This window comes from Microcaecilia unicolor, chromosome 1 (genome assembly GCF_901765095.1).
Source record: "Microcaecilia unicolor chromosome 1, aMicUni1.1, whole genome shotgun sequence".
NCBI lineage: Eukaryota > Metazoa > Chordata > Amphibia > Gymnophiona > Siphonopidae > Microcaecilia > Microcaecilia unicolor.
In genome coordinates, this window is record NC_044031.1 from 24,201,055 (window position 1) to 24,219,585 (window position 18,531).

The 18,531-nt window shown below is 44.0% G+C and overlaps 1 protein-coding gene across 2 annotated transcripts in view; it reads right to left on the bottom strand.

Annotated features, from left to right (window-relative positions):
• LOC115463370 (gastrula zinc finger protein XlCGF26.1-like) overlaps positions 1-18,531 on the bottom strand; it is a 952,960-nt gene that overhangs the window by 474,984 nt on the left and 459,445 nt on the right. Inside the window, exon 1 of one of the 2 annotated variants that reach the window (XM_030193825.1) lies at positions 12,006-12,058. The exons of the other annotated variant lie outside the window; for it this stretch is intronic. Within the exon in view, the coding sequence (XP_030049685.1) occupies positions 12,006-12,039 (34 nt within the window). The 5' untranslated portion in view covers positions 12,040-12,058. Of the gene's footprint in view, positions 1-12,005; positions 12,059-18,531 lie in introns of those variants that run through there. 2 annotated transcript variants of the gene reach the window in all.

The window sequence follows — 18,531 nt, forward strand, 5'->3', positions numbered from 1 at the left end:
AGTGTGATAAAAGTTGCTATCAGTCATCAGTTCTGAGAAGGCACCAAATGATCCACATCGGAAGCCTCCTAAAGAAACCTTATATATATTAATTGTGGTAAAAACTTAAGGGGTCCTTTTACTAAGGTGCGCTGAGAAATGGGCTGAGTGTGTTTTGGGCGCATGCAGATCAATTTTTCAGTGCACCTGTAAAAAAAAAAGGCCTTTTTAAAATGTTTGCCGAAAATGGACTTGCAGCAAAATAAAAATGGGCACTTGTCCGTTTTGGGTCTGAGACCTTACCACCAGCCATTGACTTAGCGATAAGGTCTCACACGGTAACCATGCGGTAATTGTCTGTGTGTAGAATGACGATTGCAGCCTGGTTTCCACCGCACGCGTAGCGGACGCACGTAAAAAACAAAATTACCACCCAGGCCTTGCGGTAGCCGGGCAGTAACTCCAAATTGACGCATATTGGGCGTGCTTGGGCACCTACGTGGCTTAGTAAAAGGGCCCCTATATAAGTTGTTACATCTGAAAAAGCAAATATCTAAGAAAGTTATCTGCTTAATATCTATAATTTCAGTTGTAAAAATGTAATCCTGAAGCAAATGAATTGTTTTGTCATCAAAGAACAAGTTCTTTAAATGGAGTAATCAGTATCTTCCATCATTGAGCATACACTTCCCTTCCATTGGTCAAGAACCTCCATTAAACGGTCTTTTGAAATATCTTTAACAATCTTTGAACCTTTTTTCTTTTTGATTTATGAAACTATAACAATTTTGCTGTGTGCTTATTATATTTTTGTCAGTGTTCTGATACTATAACTGACTTATAACGTGTTCCAAAAGTACAAAGACTAGGGGACACTCGAGGAAGTTACAGGGAAATACTTTTAAAACAAATAGGAGGAAATATTTTTTCACTCAACAAATAGTTAAGCTCTGGAGCTCTTTGCCAGAGGAGGTGGTAACAGCGGTTAGCTTATCTGGGTTTAAAAAAAGGTTTGGACAAATTCCTGGAGGAAAAGACCATAGTCTGCTATTGAGACAGATGGGAAGCAACTGCTTGCCCTGGGATTGGTCGCATGGAATGTTGCTACTTTTTAGGGTTCCAGAATCTTGCTACTCTTTGAGATTCTTCATGGAATCTTGCTATTCGTTATGATTCCGGAATCTTGTTACTCTTTGGGGTTCTGGAATGTTGCCACGATTTGGGTTTCTGCCAGGTACCTGTGACGTGGCTTGGCCACATCTTTCACAGCCTAACGGTGGCCTGCTGTTTCACTCTCAGATTTCTTCAGGGGTGGGACTTCAATTTACCATGTCAAAACAACAAAGCAAATTACCATCTACATGATCACGTGATAGTTATAATTTTCACGCACCAGGTAGTTCCCCTTTCTCCATATATTAAAATCCACATACTTTTGAAATCTGTACCAAACAAGTGATGTTGGTTGTGCAAACTGTGGAAACACTCCCCAACACTTACCCTTTTTCTTTCTATTTGGGGCAATAACGATTTTCCCCCTGCTGTGACAACAAAGGATTTTTAGAACTTGAGCAGAGAAAGGCATACATTATCTGTTTTACGTTCTTACTGAAGAGGGCAAGCTAAAGAGGACAGAACGAACAGACAGATTAATAAATGTTTACAGAAATTAGGAAAGCTGACAAATTGGACAACTATAATAATGGATGACGTCAATGACCCCAACATTGACTGGATCAATGTTACGTCAGGGAGCGCTAGGGACAGGGGTGTGCTGGTAAATTTTTAACAACGGGCTCTCTCTCCGGGCATAGCCGGCCCTGAAATTCCTTTTTTTTGGGGGGGGGGGGGGGGAGGAATACATGCCTCTCGCTCCCCTCCCTTGTGCGGGCACGCTAGGCATACCTTTGCCGAGCCCCACCAGCCAATAAATGGACTGCCACCATTCTCTGCTGCTTGTTTCTGGCTCTGAGCAGCATGATGGAACCTTCTTGCGCTTGCATGAATGAGGCAGTGAGCAAAAGAAATTGAATAATTCTGAGAAATCATATGAAGGGTTAATTTTGTTTAAAGGTGCTCAGATATTATTTTAAATTCTCAGTTCTGCTAGCAAGTGAAGGAATGTTATCTGGTTTAAGTTATTTACATTTGCTGGGCTGGGTTAGAAAGGTCAGACACAGGAATTTCTTTCAACCTTGTGAGGGATGGATTGCTAAGCAAACACATGTATTCTATTATGAGCCGGTATATAGCAGGCTGTTTGTTTAGGATTAGTTTAAAATGCTTAGAAGAAATACTGTTTAGAGAGAGGCAATAGATTAGTATTTACAAGTTTTTGATATTTAGAATATGTTTACTCTGTGTAGTTAAATGTAGAATGTCTGTTAAATTCTGTATTACTCTTTGTCTGCTGTTTAAGACTGCAGTTGAGGAGATCAACATGTGGTTAGACTTATCTGCAGTTCTGGCTGGTTTAATATATAAGCTGATAGGTGAACGAGGTCAGGGCTAGTTAGCTCTCGTCTCCTTGATTAATTATAAGCTAAGTGTAGGACTGGGTCAGTTTGAGGAATACCAAACCTATGTAACTGATATTTCAAAAGTAATGATTGGTTGAGGCAAGGTGACCAATCTATTCCTTAAACCAATTGGGAGTAAAGGGGGCTAGGCTAGGAGGAGGGCTTAGGACCCTATTTAAGTAGGAGCAGAAGCAGTTTACGTCAGAAGGAGCTCAGAAGAAAGGAAGAAAGCTGGAAGACAACAGGAGAGACAGCATAAGAAGAGAAGCAGCTGAGACAAAGACACAGAGAGCTGAGAGAAAGACACAAAGAGCTAAGAGAGGAGAAGAGAGCTAGAACTGATGTCCTGCTTTGTTTGCTGGCAAATAAAGAAGATTTCACTCTCATTCTGGTGTGTGCTGTCTGACTCCTGAAGCATCACAAATTCCTATCCCAATTCCTGCAACAATTCTTGGTGGCAGCGGTGGGATAAATCCTGCATTAATCCCAGCACCCAACTGACTGGAGAACATTTGCCGGGTATGTATTCTGTATTTTGTATTGTAATCCTAGCTAGGAAGTTGTAAACCAGCCCCTCAAGAAAGAGGGAAGGAGAATCTGATCAATTCTCAGCAAAGGCCCTAGTACCTTCTAGTCGCGGGGACTAGAAGCGAAAACGCTTGAGCTTATCTGTATCTGAGAAATTTGAAATTGTTGGGTGGGATTTTCTGTATGGGATGTGTGATGCTTGAATGTTAGAAGAGTGCAGACCTCTTACTGCATTCTCAAAAACTCCTTCCCTCTTTGTGTGTTGTAACTGTAAGCATTATGGGTGGGACATCATCTAGAACAATTGCTACCCCCCTAGATTGTATGCTTAGAAATTTCAAAAAAGGATTTTTAATTAATGACTATGGACAGACTTTAAGCTCAGGTACTTTAAGAACCTTGTGTGAAGTTGAGTGGCCATCTATGGGAGTGGGGTGGCCCCCTAGTGGCAGCTTAGATATTGAAGTAATCCGGAAGGTCTACAGCATAGTAGTAGGAGGACCAGAATATTCTGAACAACTCCCTTATATAGATTCCTGGGACAGCCTTGTGACTGACCCTCCCTCTTGGTTGAAAACTTATATGGGATCCCCAGTAAAATTCATGTTAGGCCGTGTTCAAAGAAAGATTAGAAAATCTAAACTAGAAGAGGGAAAGAGCCCTAGGAAGCCTACCACCCAATCGGTGGCTTCCGCCCCTACCCTGTCTGAGAAACCCATACTCTCTGATGACCCCTCAGACCTTGAGCCGCCACCTTATGGCCCATTGTTGGGGTTCCGTGCCGCCCCCAGAGATCCACGCCACCCAGCCCAAGCCTCTCCAGCACAGGCTTCTCCGGATAGTTCTTCCCCTCCTGTGCCAAACCTGCCACACCCTAGGTTGGACTTTTCACCTGGCCTCTACCCTTCTGTGCCAAATCCTCTCCTGTTAACCTCTGAAGACCCGTTTTGGGTTCCACTCCCTGACTCCTCAACTCCCGACAGCCCAGCCTCTCCTTCTAATACCCCTACCCACTCATCAGGGGCCCGGCATCCCTTTCAATGGACTGATTCACCTGTGACCACCTCTCAGTCTATGAGTACCCCTCCCCATCCCTCAGGGGTTCAACACACCTCCACTGAATGGGTTAGACCTGCTGCAATTACCTTTGAGCATGATAGGAGGGTAGCTCCTAGCTCTACCTCAGGTTCCATTCCCACCTCCTCGAGAGTTCTGCCACTTCGTCAGGTAACTACCACTCGACCGGATCCTAATAATCAGGGTCAGGTTATACAGGCACAGGCCTATCAGTATGTACCCTTCACAACCACCGATCTCCTGAATTGGAAGACGCATTATCCCTCTTATACTGAAAAGCCTCAGGCAGTGGTGGACCTAGTGACTAGCATTATGGCCACCCATAACCCAACCTGGACTGATTGTCAACAACTTCTCCTGACCCTCTTCACAACTGAGGAGAGGCGGAAGATTTTGCAAAATGCTGAGGCCATCACGCGAGAGCGTGTCCCCGGGGGGATACAGGACCCAGAGGGATGGGTTAGAGCTCGGTTTCCTCGCGCAGCTCCAGATTGGGATCCGAATGATGGGCAGCACTATGAACTGTTGTCTGGCTATTGCCGGGACTTACTGGAAGGTATGAGGAAAGGCATAAAGAGGCCCATTAATCTGGCAAAGGTCTCTGAAATTCTCCAAGGGGCAACTGAATCCCCTGGGGCCTTTCTAGAGCGACTAATTGAAGCCTACAGAACATACACCCCATTTGACCCTGAAGCCCAAGAAAACCAGAGAATGGTGAATAGCGCATTGGTGGCCCAGAGTATGCCAGATATCCGGAAGAAGTTGCAGCATCAGGAGGGATTCGCAGGGATGAATACCACCCAGCTAATTGAGATCGCAACCAAGGTTTTCATTAATAGAGATCAGGAGGTGCGCCGAGAGGCTGACCGGAAGATGCAGAAGAAGGCCGACCTTTTAGCGGCAGCCATTACTAATTCCACTCTTAATCGAGGTCGACCTCTAGCTAATGGGAAGCCAAAGTGGGACCCCGGACCACCAGCCAGGCTCCGAGATTCCTTCAATCAATCCCGGCCAAGGGGGGAGAATCCCAGACCAAGATTGGAGAGGGATCAGTGTGCCTATTGTAAGGAAAGAGGGCACTGGAAAGATGAATGCCCCCAGAGGCGCCAGGGACTGAGAAGGGGACCAGGAGATCGAGGAAGCCGAGGCCGAGTTCGAGAGGGAAGATATGAGCCTCCTGAATCTGACATCATCGGGATAGCCGAGATGGCAGAATGGGACGAATAGGACAGACCGGGTTCCTACAAACTGGGCTCCCAGGAACCTATGGTCAAGTTAACTATAGGGAGCCGCTCAATTCCATTCATGATTGATACAGGAGCGGAACATTCTGTTGTGACGGAGCGATTAGCGCCTGTGTCTGGAAAAACTGTCCGAGTGGTGGGTGCCACGGGGGTGCAGAACCGGAGGCCCTTCCTGACAACCCGTAGATGCCAATTGGGCTCACACATAGTCACTCATGAATTCCTGTATATGCCAGACTGTCCAATCCCTTTGTTAGGTCGAGACCTGCTGTCCAAGCTTAGGGCCCAAATTTCCTTTGACTCTGATGGCCAGACTTCAGTCTCCTTTCGGCCCCCAACATCCAGCCCTAAGGGTATACTGAGTTTCTGTTGCCCTCTTGAAGAAGAATGGCGGCTGCATCAGTCGCAGGGCCAAGTTGACCTACCCCTGGCAGACAGCTTTCAGGTCAGTGGGGTGTGGGCAGAAGATAATTCCCCAGGGTTGGCCCGAAATATTCCTCCTGTACATGTAGACTTACTTCCAAGTGCCCGGCCAATCCATCTTCGCCAATACCCAATTCCCAGAAAGGCTCTGGAAGGGATTCAAGCACATTTGAATCGTCTGTTATCCCATGGAATTATTCGACCTTGCCAGTCTCCATGGAATACGCCACTATTGCCAGTTCAGAAGCCAGGGACTGAGGATTACCGGCCAGTCCAAGACTTACGAGTGGTTAACAAATCCACTATTTCATTACACCCTGTAGTGCCTAATCCATATGTCCTGCTAGGATTGATACCTTCTGGAGCTACCCATTTCACAACACTAGATTTAAAAGATGCCTTCTTTTGTATTCGGGTGGCCCCCGCCAGTCAATTGCTTTTTGCCTTTCAATGGGAAAACCCAGTAACAGGAAGGAAGCTTCAGTATACATGGACCCGCCTGCCACAGGGGTTCAAGAATTCCCCCACTATTTTTGGGACAGCCCTAGGACAAGACCTTAAGACTTTTAAATCTGAGCCTTCCAGGCGAGTTTTACTTCAGTATGTAGATGATCTCCTGATTGCAGCAGTGACTCAGGAAGAGTGTTTTGAGGCTACCAGAGAATTGCTGGAGCTACTCTTGGATGCAGGCTATAAGGTCTCACGCTCAAAGGCCCAACTTTGTCAGTCAGAAGTGAAGTATCTGGGCTTTTGCATTTCCCAGGGAAGTCGGAGATTGGATGCTAGTAGGAAGCAAGCAGTAGCTGCAATTCCCCAACCCAAGTCCAGAAGGGAAGTTAGGGAATTTCTGGGAGCAGCCGGGTTCTGCAGAATTTGGATTCCAAATTTTGCATTGATGGCGAAACCCCTATACCAAGCCACAAAGGGGGGTGAAAAGGAACCATTTGAATGGGGATCTACTGCTCAACAATCCTTCATTGCCATAAAGAAAGCCCTACTCCAAGCCCCTGCGTTAGGCCTTCCTGATGTGGAGAAACCTTTCTCATTGTATGTCCATGAGAGACAGGGGGTTGCTCTGGGTGTGCTGACCCAGATGATGGGATCCTGGCAGAGGCCTGTTGCATACCTGTCTAAACAGCTGGATGGAGTGGCTAAAGGATGGCCAGCCTGCATGAGGGCCATTGCAGCAACAGCCTTACTGGTCCAGGAAGCTGATAAGTTGACCTTGGGGCAAGAACTGGTTGTTAAAGTCCCCCATGCAGTTCTCACCCTCATGGAGTATAAGGGCAACCACTGGTTTACAAATAACCGCATGGTTAAGTACCAAGCTAGTTTGTGTGAGAATCCACGGATACACCTGGAAACAGTGGCTACATTCAATCCCGCCACTCTTTTGCCAGCATCTGAGGGACCACCGGATCATGACTGTATCCAAACCATGGATGAAGTGTATTCCAGTCGACCAGATCTTAAAGATGTTCCATGGAGGGACCCAGATGTAATTTATTTCACAGATGGAAGCAGTTATGTGGAGAACTCCAAGCGACTGGCAGGCTATGCTGTGGTGACAGAAGACAAGGTGATAGAAGCAAGAGCCCTGCCCCAAGGAACTTCAGCTCAGAAAGCAGAACTTGTGGCCCTCATACGAGCTCTGGAGTTAGCAGCAGGACTGGTAACCAACATTTATACTGATTCCAAATATGCCTTCACAACTCTACATGCTCATGGAGCTTTGTATAAGGAAAAGGGACTCATAAATGCTGCAGGCCAACCTGTTAAGTATGGACCTGAAATACTTCAGTTGCTAGAGGCTGTGTGGGCCCCTAAGAAGGTAGCTGTCATTCATTGCAGGGGACACCAAAGAATAGATACTCCAGTGGCCCGAGGGAACCGCCATGCTGATCGGGTGGCCAAGGAAGCTGCTCGAGGACCCCCAGCAAGTACTGTGACCCCCCTGTTCCAAATTCGATTGCAAGAATGGACACCTATGTATACCCAAATGGAAGAGAAATGGGCTCAAGAAGAAGGTGCAGTAAGGAGACCTGATGGCTGGTTACATCTCCCTGATACCAGAGTTCTGGTGCCACGCCACCTAGCTTGGCCTGTAGTGTCTCAAGCTCATGACCTATCACACTTAGGGAAAACAGCACTAGCCCGCCTACTCAATCGAGTAGTGGTGCTGGAAGGATTGGATAGTCTGGTTGCCACTGCCTCTGCCCGATGTACTCTCTGTGCCCAGAATAATGCTCGTCAGGGACCCCGTATTCCACCAGGAGTTCAGTTTAGAGGACTAACACCCTTTGAGTCCCTAGTTATAGACTTCACAGAAATGCCCAGGAGTGGTAGGTTCCGATACCTCTTAGTCATGGTCTGTACCTTTTCTGGGTGGGTGGAAGCATATCCTACAGTCACTGAGAAAGCCACAGAAGTAGCTCGAGCCCTCCTTAGGGATGTCATCCCCAGGTATGGACTGCCTCTTGCCATAGGTTCAGATAATGGTCCCGCCTTTGTTGAAGCTACACTTCAGGCCCTGTCCCGCGCTTTGCGCATTACCTGGAAATTGCATTGTGCCTATCGTCCCCAGAGTTCAGGGCAGGTTGAGCGGGCAAACAGAACCTTGAAAAATAGCCTAGCAAAGATTTGTCAGGAAACCCAATTGAAATGGCCACAGGCACTGCCACTAGCCCTTTTCCGTCTCCGATGCACTCCAACTAAAGGAACAGCCCTCTCTCCCTTTGAAATTGTGTATGGGAAGCCCCCAGCCATTTTACAGGGAATTAAGGGAGACATAGGGATTTTAGGGTCTGCCCAGGTGCAGGAGCAGGTAGCCCTCCTGGGTAAGATAATTTCTGAGCTTCAGTCTTATGTGAGAGAAATAAACCCTGTCCCCTTCCAGGCTCAGGTACATTCCTTCCTGCCAGGGGATAGAGTTTGGGTGAAAGACTGGAGGCTCCAGCCTTTGGGGCCCCGATGGAAAGGACCTTTTACTGTTTTGCTTTCTACCCCTACAGCTGTGAAGGTCGCAGGGATAACTCCATGGGTCCATTGGTCTCGAATTAAGTCTGCTGACCAGACTGAGCCCAGCACGGATCAGACGGAGCCTAAACAGTGGAGAGCAGAAAGAGATCCAGCGGAGCCATTGAAGTTGCGCCTGACCCGAATCAAAGAATCTACTAGCTGAAAAGAAGGGTCAACTGCATACTGCAGGAGCGGCTGAACTTCGGCTTCATACTGAGACTCTTTCTTGCCTGATTCTGGCTTTCTTGGAATTTGAAAGCTTGATCCTTGTCAGTTGAGGGTCTATCCCAACTGGTATAAGAACTCAAAGACTGAGAACATTATATGAGAGTAATCTGTGATTAGCACAGACTGTTGAAATATTACTGCTTAATTAGTTTGCTGTATTTGTTTTAGATTAGGAAGAAAGAAAATGTTAGTAGTTTGGATGCTTTTGTTGTTTTCTACTCCTTGCCTCCTTGTTCCTAATACCCCAACTCGCTCCAACCTTTGGTTACACTCTGTCCAGGAACTAATTAGCCAGGCAAATATTACTTCCCCTTGTATTGTGTGTTCCCGATTTTCTCCTTATACCACAGATGTTCCAGCTGTTCCTGTCCCTGTGCAACTCCCAGCTCTTATACCTCCCTACTTTTCGAGTTCAGGTCCTTGGAGCCAGGATTATACTTGGTGGTCCTTTTATAATGCTACTTCCCCCTCTGAATCTTCTCTAAGGCCAATTTTTACGTCTCCCTATCCAGCCTCTGGAGTGTTTTGTTTAACAAGAAGCATCTCAACTGTTCTTCCCATTCCCTGTAACTATACTAATGTTCTCCCAGAGAAGGAGGAACCTGTGTGGGTAGTTTCTCCAGGTACTCCTATGTGCCCTACTACCATACCTGTAGATTATGATTCCTAGTTAGGACCACTATAATCTCCAGAGTCTGAGTTGTGAGACTTATCTCTGCATAAGCTGATTTTAGTCTCAAAGGGGGGAATGAGGCAGTGAGCAAAAGAAATTGAATAATTCTGAGAAATCATATGAAGGGTTAATTTTGTTTAAAGGTGCTCAGATATTATTTTAAATTCTCAGTTCTGCTAGCAAGTGAAGGAATGTTATCTGGTTTAAGTTATTTACATTTGCTGGGCTGGGTTAGAAAGGTCAGACACAGGAATTTCTTTCAACCTTGTGAGGGATGGATTGCTAAGCAAACACATGTATTCTATTATGAGCCGGTATATAGCAGGCTGTTTGTTTAGGATTAGTTTAAAATGCTTAGAAGAAATACTGTTTAGAGAGAGGCAATAGATTAGTATTTACAAGTTTTTGATATTTAGAATATGTTTACTCTGTGTAGTTAAATGTAGAATGTCTGTTAAATTCTGTATTACTCTTTGTCTGCTGTTTAAGACTGCAGTTGAGGAGATCAACATGTGGTTAGACTTATCTGCAGTTCTGGCTGGTTTAATATATAAGCTGATAGGTGAACGAGGTCAGGGCTAGTTAGCTCTCGTCTCCTTGATTAATTATAAGCTAAGTGTAGGACTGGGTCAGTTTGAGGAATACCAAACCTATGTAACTGATATTTCAAAAGTAATGATTGGTTGAGGCAAGGTGACCAATCTATTCCTTAAACCAATTGGGAGTAAAGGGGGCTAGGCTAGGAGGAGGGCTTAGGACCCTATTTAAGTAGGAGCAGAAGCAGTTTACGTCAGAAGGAGCTCAGAAGAAAGGAAGAAAGCTGGAAGACAACAGGAGAGACAGCATAAGAAGAGAAGCAGCTGAGACAAAGACACAGAGAGCTGAGAGAAAGACACAAAGAGCTAAGAGAGGAGAAGAGAGCTAGAACTGATGTCCTGCTTTGTTTGCTGGCAAATAAAGAAGATTTCACTCTCATTCTGGTGTGTGCTGTCTGACTCCTGAAGCATCACAAATTCCTATCCCAATTCCTGCAACATGAAAAGTCCCAGCCTGATGCTCAGAGTCAGAAACATGGAGCAGAAGTAGCAGTCTATTTACTTGGCTGGTGGGGCCAGCATCACTGCCAGCAATGTAAAATAGAATTCAGGAGGGGGCCCAAGCTCACATTTTGGGAGTCAGTTGTTAAAGTAGCCATGGGAAGGCCTACTTTAACAACCGGCTCTCAAAATTCTTCAAAACTTAACAAACGGCTCTCACGAGCCCGTGAGAGCCTGCTCCAGCACACCATTGGCTAGGGAGGTAAAATTCCTAGACCTAATAAACGACTGCTTCTTGGAGCAACTGGTCCAGGAACTCAAGAAAAAGATCTAGACGTCACTGTACACAATACGCTGAAATCTTCAGCCCTGTGTGCGGTGGCGGCCAAAAAAGCAAACAGGATGCTAGGAATTATTAGGAAAGGGATGTAAAATAAGACCAAGCATATTATATAATGCCATGATGCAACCTCACCTTGAGTATTGTGCTCAGTTCTCAAAAAAGGTTCAAAGGGCGTCCAAAATGATAAAGGGGACGGAACTCCTCCCATATGAGGAAAGGCATAGGAGGTTAGGGTTCTTCGGTTTGGAAATGAGACAACTGACGAGGGGGGGGGGAGGTAGGATTGAGAGCTACAAAATTCTGAGTGGTGTAGAGCGGGTAAACGTGAATCGATTTTTCACTCATTCAAAAAATACAGAGACCAGGGGACCCTCAATGAAATTACATGGCAATATTTTTAAAACGAGATTGTAAGCTCTTTGAGCAGGGACTGTCTTTTTGTGTATGGTCTACAGCGCTGCGTATGCCTTGTAGCGCTATAGAAATAATAAGTAGTAGTAAGTAGGAGGAAATATTTTTTCACTCAAAGAACAGTTAAGCTCTGGAACTCGTCAGAGGATGCAGTAACGGCAGTTAGAGTATCTGGGTTTAAAAAAAGGTTTGAGAAAGTTCCTGGAGGAAAAGCCCATAATCTGTTGTTGAGATGTACATGGGGAAGCTGCTGCTTGCCCTGGGATTGGTAGCATGGAGTGTTGCTACTATTTGGGTTTCTGCCAGGTACTTGTGACCTGGATTGGCCACTGCTGGAAGCAGGATACTGGGCTAGATGGACCCTTGATCTAACCCAGTATGGCTATTCTTACGTTCTTATAACATTATTTTTAAGCATTAATATATTTGTGTTTTTCTGTATGATTTTTTCCTATTTCTCCATTTGCTTTCAGCTTTATAATGATGCCCTAATACTGCTAATAAAAATGTAAAATTACCCCTTACCCAGTGAGATCAGGGTCTGATAATTCTCTTTCATCACCTCCCTGTAAAGTTCCTTCTGCTTTTCATTTAAATGCTCCCACTCTTCCTCAGGGAAAGAGACAGCAATTTCCTCAAATGTCACCTGTATCCAGTGCGTTTTTTCTAGCAAAAAAGGTGCTGGTACTCAAATGCTAAGCCACCTTTCAGGGTTGGGGTGATCACTGAGGGACTCATCCCACAATAGCCAGGCCCTCTGCAAACAGTCACAGAATCCATGACAAGGCAGAATTGGTGTGTATAGTCTGAGTTCCTTCATGAAAACACGGAGTTCGTGGGTTAATTTTAGCAGTCGATGGAAAAGGTGCCGGTACTCAGTACCCCCAAGTACCCCCTCAAAAAAAGCCCTGCCTGTATCTGAAATACCAACCAGAAACACACTCAAGATCTTCTGCATCACATCCCATCAAGAGATCTCCCAATGCTGGTACTCATTGGGGTGGGGGAAAGTTTGCTAGGTGTATTATTTGATTCAAAATTATAGACACGGTCCCAGAACAGGGTTACATTTCAGAGAGTTGCTAAGCACTGGAGAAAGAGACTGCTGCTATGTAAGAGTTTGGTCGGATGATTCCCTGATTACCGCATATGGTGGGACCATATTCTTGTTTTGAAGCTTTGTCACACCTTGAGCACAGATACTGTAAGCTTTGCCACATAAGTTTGTTTTGAATTTTAAGGAAGTTTTTTTTTCTGCCGATTGCCTTTAAGTCGATTGATAATTCTAAATCATTAATGGTGGGGGCTGTGACGCTTTTTCCTTCTGACGTTTCGTGTTATCTTTTGAATAAGTTACAGTGTATGACGAAGTAGAAAAGAGTCTATAGGTGTTATATTTCTGACCTTCCAAAACTGGGGCTCAGTGGGGGGCAGAAGGATAGTTTTTTGGGAGTGTATATAATTCACAATCGTATAACACATAGGCTCAGAGTAGGGTCATACTTATTTTAGAAGACTTCCAAGTGATGGGTCTCAGCAGAGGGAGAAATTTCTATGTGTATATCATATGCAGTCCTAGAACAGGATTAAAGCAACTAGAAACCAGTTACATAAAGAACCCGGAAGACAAAAACTCCCTTTGTAGGGTTACCATAAGAGGACATGTCCTTTTTTTTGGACAGCTTCAGATATGTCCTCCAGAATTTTGAATTTTGAGGGAAATGTCCTCGTTTTCTTTTATGTGCCTATGACCAACACACCTACCCACATAATGAGAGAAACCATCCCTGGCTTATTAGTCTGGACACAAGGGGGCGCTAAAGAGAGAAAAAGGCATTGCTGATCCCCTCTCTGCTCCCCTGCTGGTTGAATCTGTCAAAGGAATTTTGTTCCTGCAGCATAATTTTAAGCTTATGGCACGCAAAGACTTCCAGACATGCACTCTTACGATAAGTACGCTTAGGCGTAGCCTCAGTCGAACTGAAATCCAGAAATTCTTGAAAAGCAGAATGTCTACTGCTGTAATGTAAGTAAGTCACTGTTTGATGCGTGTTCATTAACTACAATTAAATATTTCTTTAGCAAAAGTAGCAACCATTTTTATTTTTCTGCCCCCACAAATATGGTAGCCCTACCTGTATGTCCTCCTTTCCCGCAGTAAGGTCCCAAAGTACCATTCCCCAACCTCAGGTCTGCTGCAACAAGAAGGAACAAGAAGTTTCTTTTTAATCTTCTACAAATTAAAGCAAGGAGGTTTAACAGACAGGTGTGGAAGTGATCCTTATTAGTCCACTGTAAGCAAGGAAACCAATTTGGTTAATCTCTGTTTCCACTCCCCCACGCAGCCGTCATTGCCGTTCACTCAAATCAAGCAAACCCATGAGTTGCTGTATCCACATTGTCGTTCTTTATTGTTGGTCCATCTGTAACAAGTCTAAAGCTGTTTCAGTTGGATAGGCAGTGCCTTAAACGATGGAGGAGAAAAGAAAGAACAATTGAATATCACTAAAACAGCTTCAAAAATTATTGTAGCTGGTAGAAACAGCAATTATAAACTCTGTAGTTTGTGCTCATTTTTCTTCACTGTTCTTCTATACAGATGTCCAGATTTCGGTGAGGCTATCCTGTTTCCTGATGGGTTCATATTAACTGTTGTTGTAATCTGCCTTGGGAAGCCTGGGTTATAAAGATGATAGAATATACTGAAATGAAATGGAAGTAGAATTAAACTCTCCTTTCACTGGGGCACATGGAATCACATCTTCATCTGTTTTGTAGAAGTTTACCTTTTAGATACACAAATGGGTTATTCTGTTTTGAACATGTTTCAGGGGCAAGTGGCGTTTTAAGTCAAAATAAAGTTAAATATTTTGTTTCATGCAGATCTCTTTTGTTTAAGCATAAATGAGCTATAAGCCCCTAATGCAGTCCATTGGTTTTCTTATATTTTGTTCTTGTGTTGACTTATACTGTGCCAAAATTGAAAACTCTTATCTCTATCTGGTCGATAATAAAAGGAACACTATCCACCCTCAAAAGTTGTTTTGTGGCTGTGCATGAGGAATTGTGATACTGAATGAATAAGTGTATGTTTGTGTCCCTAGTCATGCATCCTAAGTTTATATAATCCTTTCAAGAAATCCAATTAATCGTTTAACTTATTAGTGGAACATAGCCACAGAGGCATGGTATGGTCCAGGGGCGTAGCCAGACACCCAATTTTGGGTGGGCCTGGGCCCAAGATGGGTGGGCAGAAGAACCCCACCCCATCCCATAGGTGATTTGGTCTCTCCTCTCGCCTGCATGCCATATGGTCTCTCAAATGTCCCTCCTCTCCTGCACACCTTTATTTCAGATTTTCAGTGAGGAGCAACTAATACACACTACTCATATAGGCCCCACATCCTTCCCACTGATGCAGCTTCCTGTTTCCGCATAGGTGGGAATACGTCAGAGGGAAGGCTGTGGGGCTGGTATAAGCAGTATGTATCAGTCGCTGCTTCCTGCAGGCGAAGATCTGCTATTTATAAGGTTTGCAGGAGGGACAGTTGTTGGGAGTTTTCAGCTTGGGAATCTCTGCCGGCCACATCATAGGTGTGCTGCTACTGATGGGCCTGAGCTCAAAGTGGGTGGGCCTGGGCCCACCTAAGCCCACCCTTGGCTACGCCACTGGTATGGTCACTTTTTTTAATAATGGTAATACTAGGGCCCATCTAAGGAACAGGTTATTTTGAGTTAGTCTTCATTGGACCAAACTTGCTTTCCTTGTGCCATTACTATCCAGCAGTGTCTTAAAAAGTGGAGGATAAAGGATTTTTTTTTTTACATTTATATCACAGTAGGATTCAGTTCTATCATGGGAACAAATAGATGGATATGTCTGAAACATTTAACAAAGTAGAGATTAGCATATATATCCAACTGGGCATTTAAAAGTTTGACCTTTAATGATATCATGTGTTCAGAAATCATAACCATAAGTATAGACAGTTATTGAAAGATTATCACATGCACACACCAGAATAGGCATCCATCACATTGCAAAAGTAAATGCAACTTCTACAGAGTACATCCAAAACTTAATTTTTATTTCCTTATTTCCATCTTCCATCATTCCAGACAGCAGATGTCAGCAGGACCCAAAGCACTCCAAAACAAGTAAAGTCAGAAACAACAGAGTTTATACCACTCTTAGGATTCACCTTTGGGTTTAAAAAGCAAACCATGGTCTGGATAACCAAATTAAAACAAAGTTTAAAGCAAAGTTTAAAGCAAATATGTGGTAGCAATAATGAAACAGTGATGGGATATTCACATAGCAGGCAGCCTGAGCCAACAGACTTATTTTCCACTGAACATAATTAACTTTGTATGAACTTGAGGGCTAATAGTGTACTGAACTGGACAATGTTCACAAAACCAATTGGCTTGCGTTTCCAAAAAGTATCAACCTTAAACTCAATATATCAACGCAGTTATATGTACCACTTCAGACTGCTCAATCAGTGAAAGGGGAAAAGTCTCACAATGTCACCTCGCTTTGTCCTGAAATACTCCATTTTGTTCATGGACATTCAAAGCTCTCGTGACTATATATAATCACTTAATCAAGTATGGGATTGAAGCAATAAACCTGGTGTTGGATATCGTTCAATTCTTAATATCACCAGTATCCAGATCTTTAATATTTTTATATAAATGTTTATGCTGTGCTCAGTCACACTGTCGTGCCCGTTATACCAAAACTAACTCTGGAAAGGGTACACAGTCACCAAACATCATCGCACATGCCCTTCCTTCCTTCCATTTCCAATGCGAGTAACATACTCTGAATGTTATATACTGTAAACATTTATGGAAGAATGAAACTTATCTTGATTGCGATGTGCGCTGACTGTGGCACCTCCAGACACCATAAAACTAGTGCTTTGTGATTAAAATTCTGACTCCATAATAATCCCCAATCAAGATAAGTTTCATTCTCCCATAAATGTTTACAGTATATAACATTCAGAGTATCTTACTCACATTGGAAATGGAAGGAAGGAAAGGCATGTGCGATGATGTTTGGTGACTTTGTACCCTTTCCAGAGTTAGTTTTGGTATAACGGGCACGACAGTGTGACTGAGCACAGCATAAAAATGTATATAAAAATATTAAAGATCTGGATACTGGTTATATATAATCACTGACAGCCCCCAACCACCTATAGTTCAAAATGAGGTGGTACTCTGTTTTCTATTTGTTTTATAATTTTTCTTAATTTTGTAATTATATAAGTCTTTCTTCACTCTAATATTCATTAGTATTTAGAGGCGCGGTCCTACGTTTTGAAGCACTCATGTGCTAGATGAGAGAGCAAAAGGAGGCAGAGCTTTCTGAAGGCATGGGGGAAAGCACTTCCATGATTCAAAAGAAAGTAGCATTCAATGCATTCCAATCTATGGACAGCTCATCAGGGAGCAGTGATGCAGACAATTTTTTAGAGAACTGGCACCCAGGAAAACCCGAGGAAGAGGTGCGAAAAGAGGAGGAGCCAGAGGTCAACAGAGGGCACAGCCGAAGACCAGGTCGCAGTTCTAGACACTGGGAATGTGATTAATTTGTCTAGGACTTCCCTTCCCCCCACTGCAATTTCTTTATTGTCAAAAGGCCTGTCTTATGTTTCTGCACACCGCTTCAGTTCATTCCAGTTTCAAATTGACCTTGAGAAGTTCATACGGAAGCTGCAGCTATGAATATTCTTTAAAGATCAAGAAGTTAACAACTACAGACCTAGAATTCAGGTTAAGTCTCAATGGGTTCCGCCGATCCCGCTAGATCCAGTGGTGAAAGCGTTTAAACACATGGTGTTATGGGATGTGCACCAGTTTTTTAGTGGGGAATCCTATAGATGGCTGGCCATGAGGAGTCTACGAAATAACCCCGACATCATCATAAAGAGGGCAGATAAAGGAGGGGCAGTGGTAGTACTAGACGCGGACAGGTATATAAGTGAAGTCGATTCCCAGTTAGCAGACACCAATGCGTACCATAGACTGGAGCAAGATCCCACTGTTCGCCTACAACAACGTATTAAAGAACTGACACTTCTGGGCCTCGAACAAGGTTTTCTATCAAACAAGGAATTTCGCTTCTTGAGCAACTCAGGCCCTGTGATTCCTGTACTATACATTCTGACAAAAATACACAAAAATCTAACCAGACCCCCGGGAAGACCCATCATGTCCTCAAAAGGTTCGTTGCTAGAACCTCTCTTGATATATGTTGATACTTTTCTCAGACCTTACGCCTCCGAGAGTCCCACATATATAAAAGACACCACGCACTTTTTGAAGATTCTATCAGAGACAGAGATAAAGAGCGTGATCGCAATGTTTAATAGTCATGGTTTGCATTCAGAGTGAGAAGGACGCAAGTAAGTGCCTGAACTATAAGCAGCAGCTTTATATGATATCTGGAGAAAATGCTGAAGTACTATTTTGTATTTTTCAATTAGATCTGCAACAAAGTCCTGATCCCTAGCCGAAGCCCAGGCGAAACAGGGACCTGTCGGGGTCTGGAGAAGATATGAAACATGCAGATAAGTGATTGATTGTCCTTCAGCACATGAGTGCTTCAAAACGTAGGACTGCGCCTCTAAATACTAATGAATATTAGAGTGAAGAAAGACGTATATAATTATAAAATTAAGAAAAATTATAAAACAAACAGAAAACAGAGTATCACCTCATTTTGAACTATAGGTGGTTACATAGTAACATAGTAGATGACGGCAGAAAAAGACCTGCATGGTCCATCTAGTCTGCCCACGATAAACTCATATGTGTATACCTTACTTTGATTTGTACCTGTCTTTTTCAGGGCACAGACCGTTTAAGTCTGTCCAGCAGTATTTCCTGCCTCCCAACCACCAGTCCCGCCTCCCATCACCGGCTCTGGCACAGACCCCGTATAAGTCTGCCCTCCCCTATCCTAGCCTCTCAACCACCAACCTCTCTTCCCCCCGCCACCCAATTTCAGCTAAGCTTCTGTGGATCCATTCCTTCT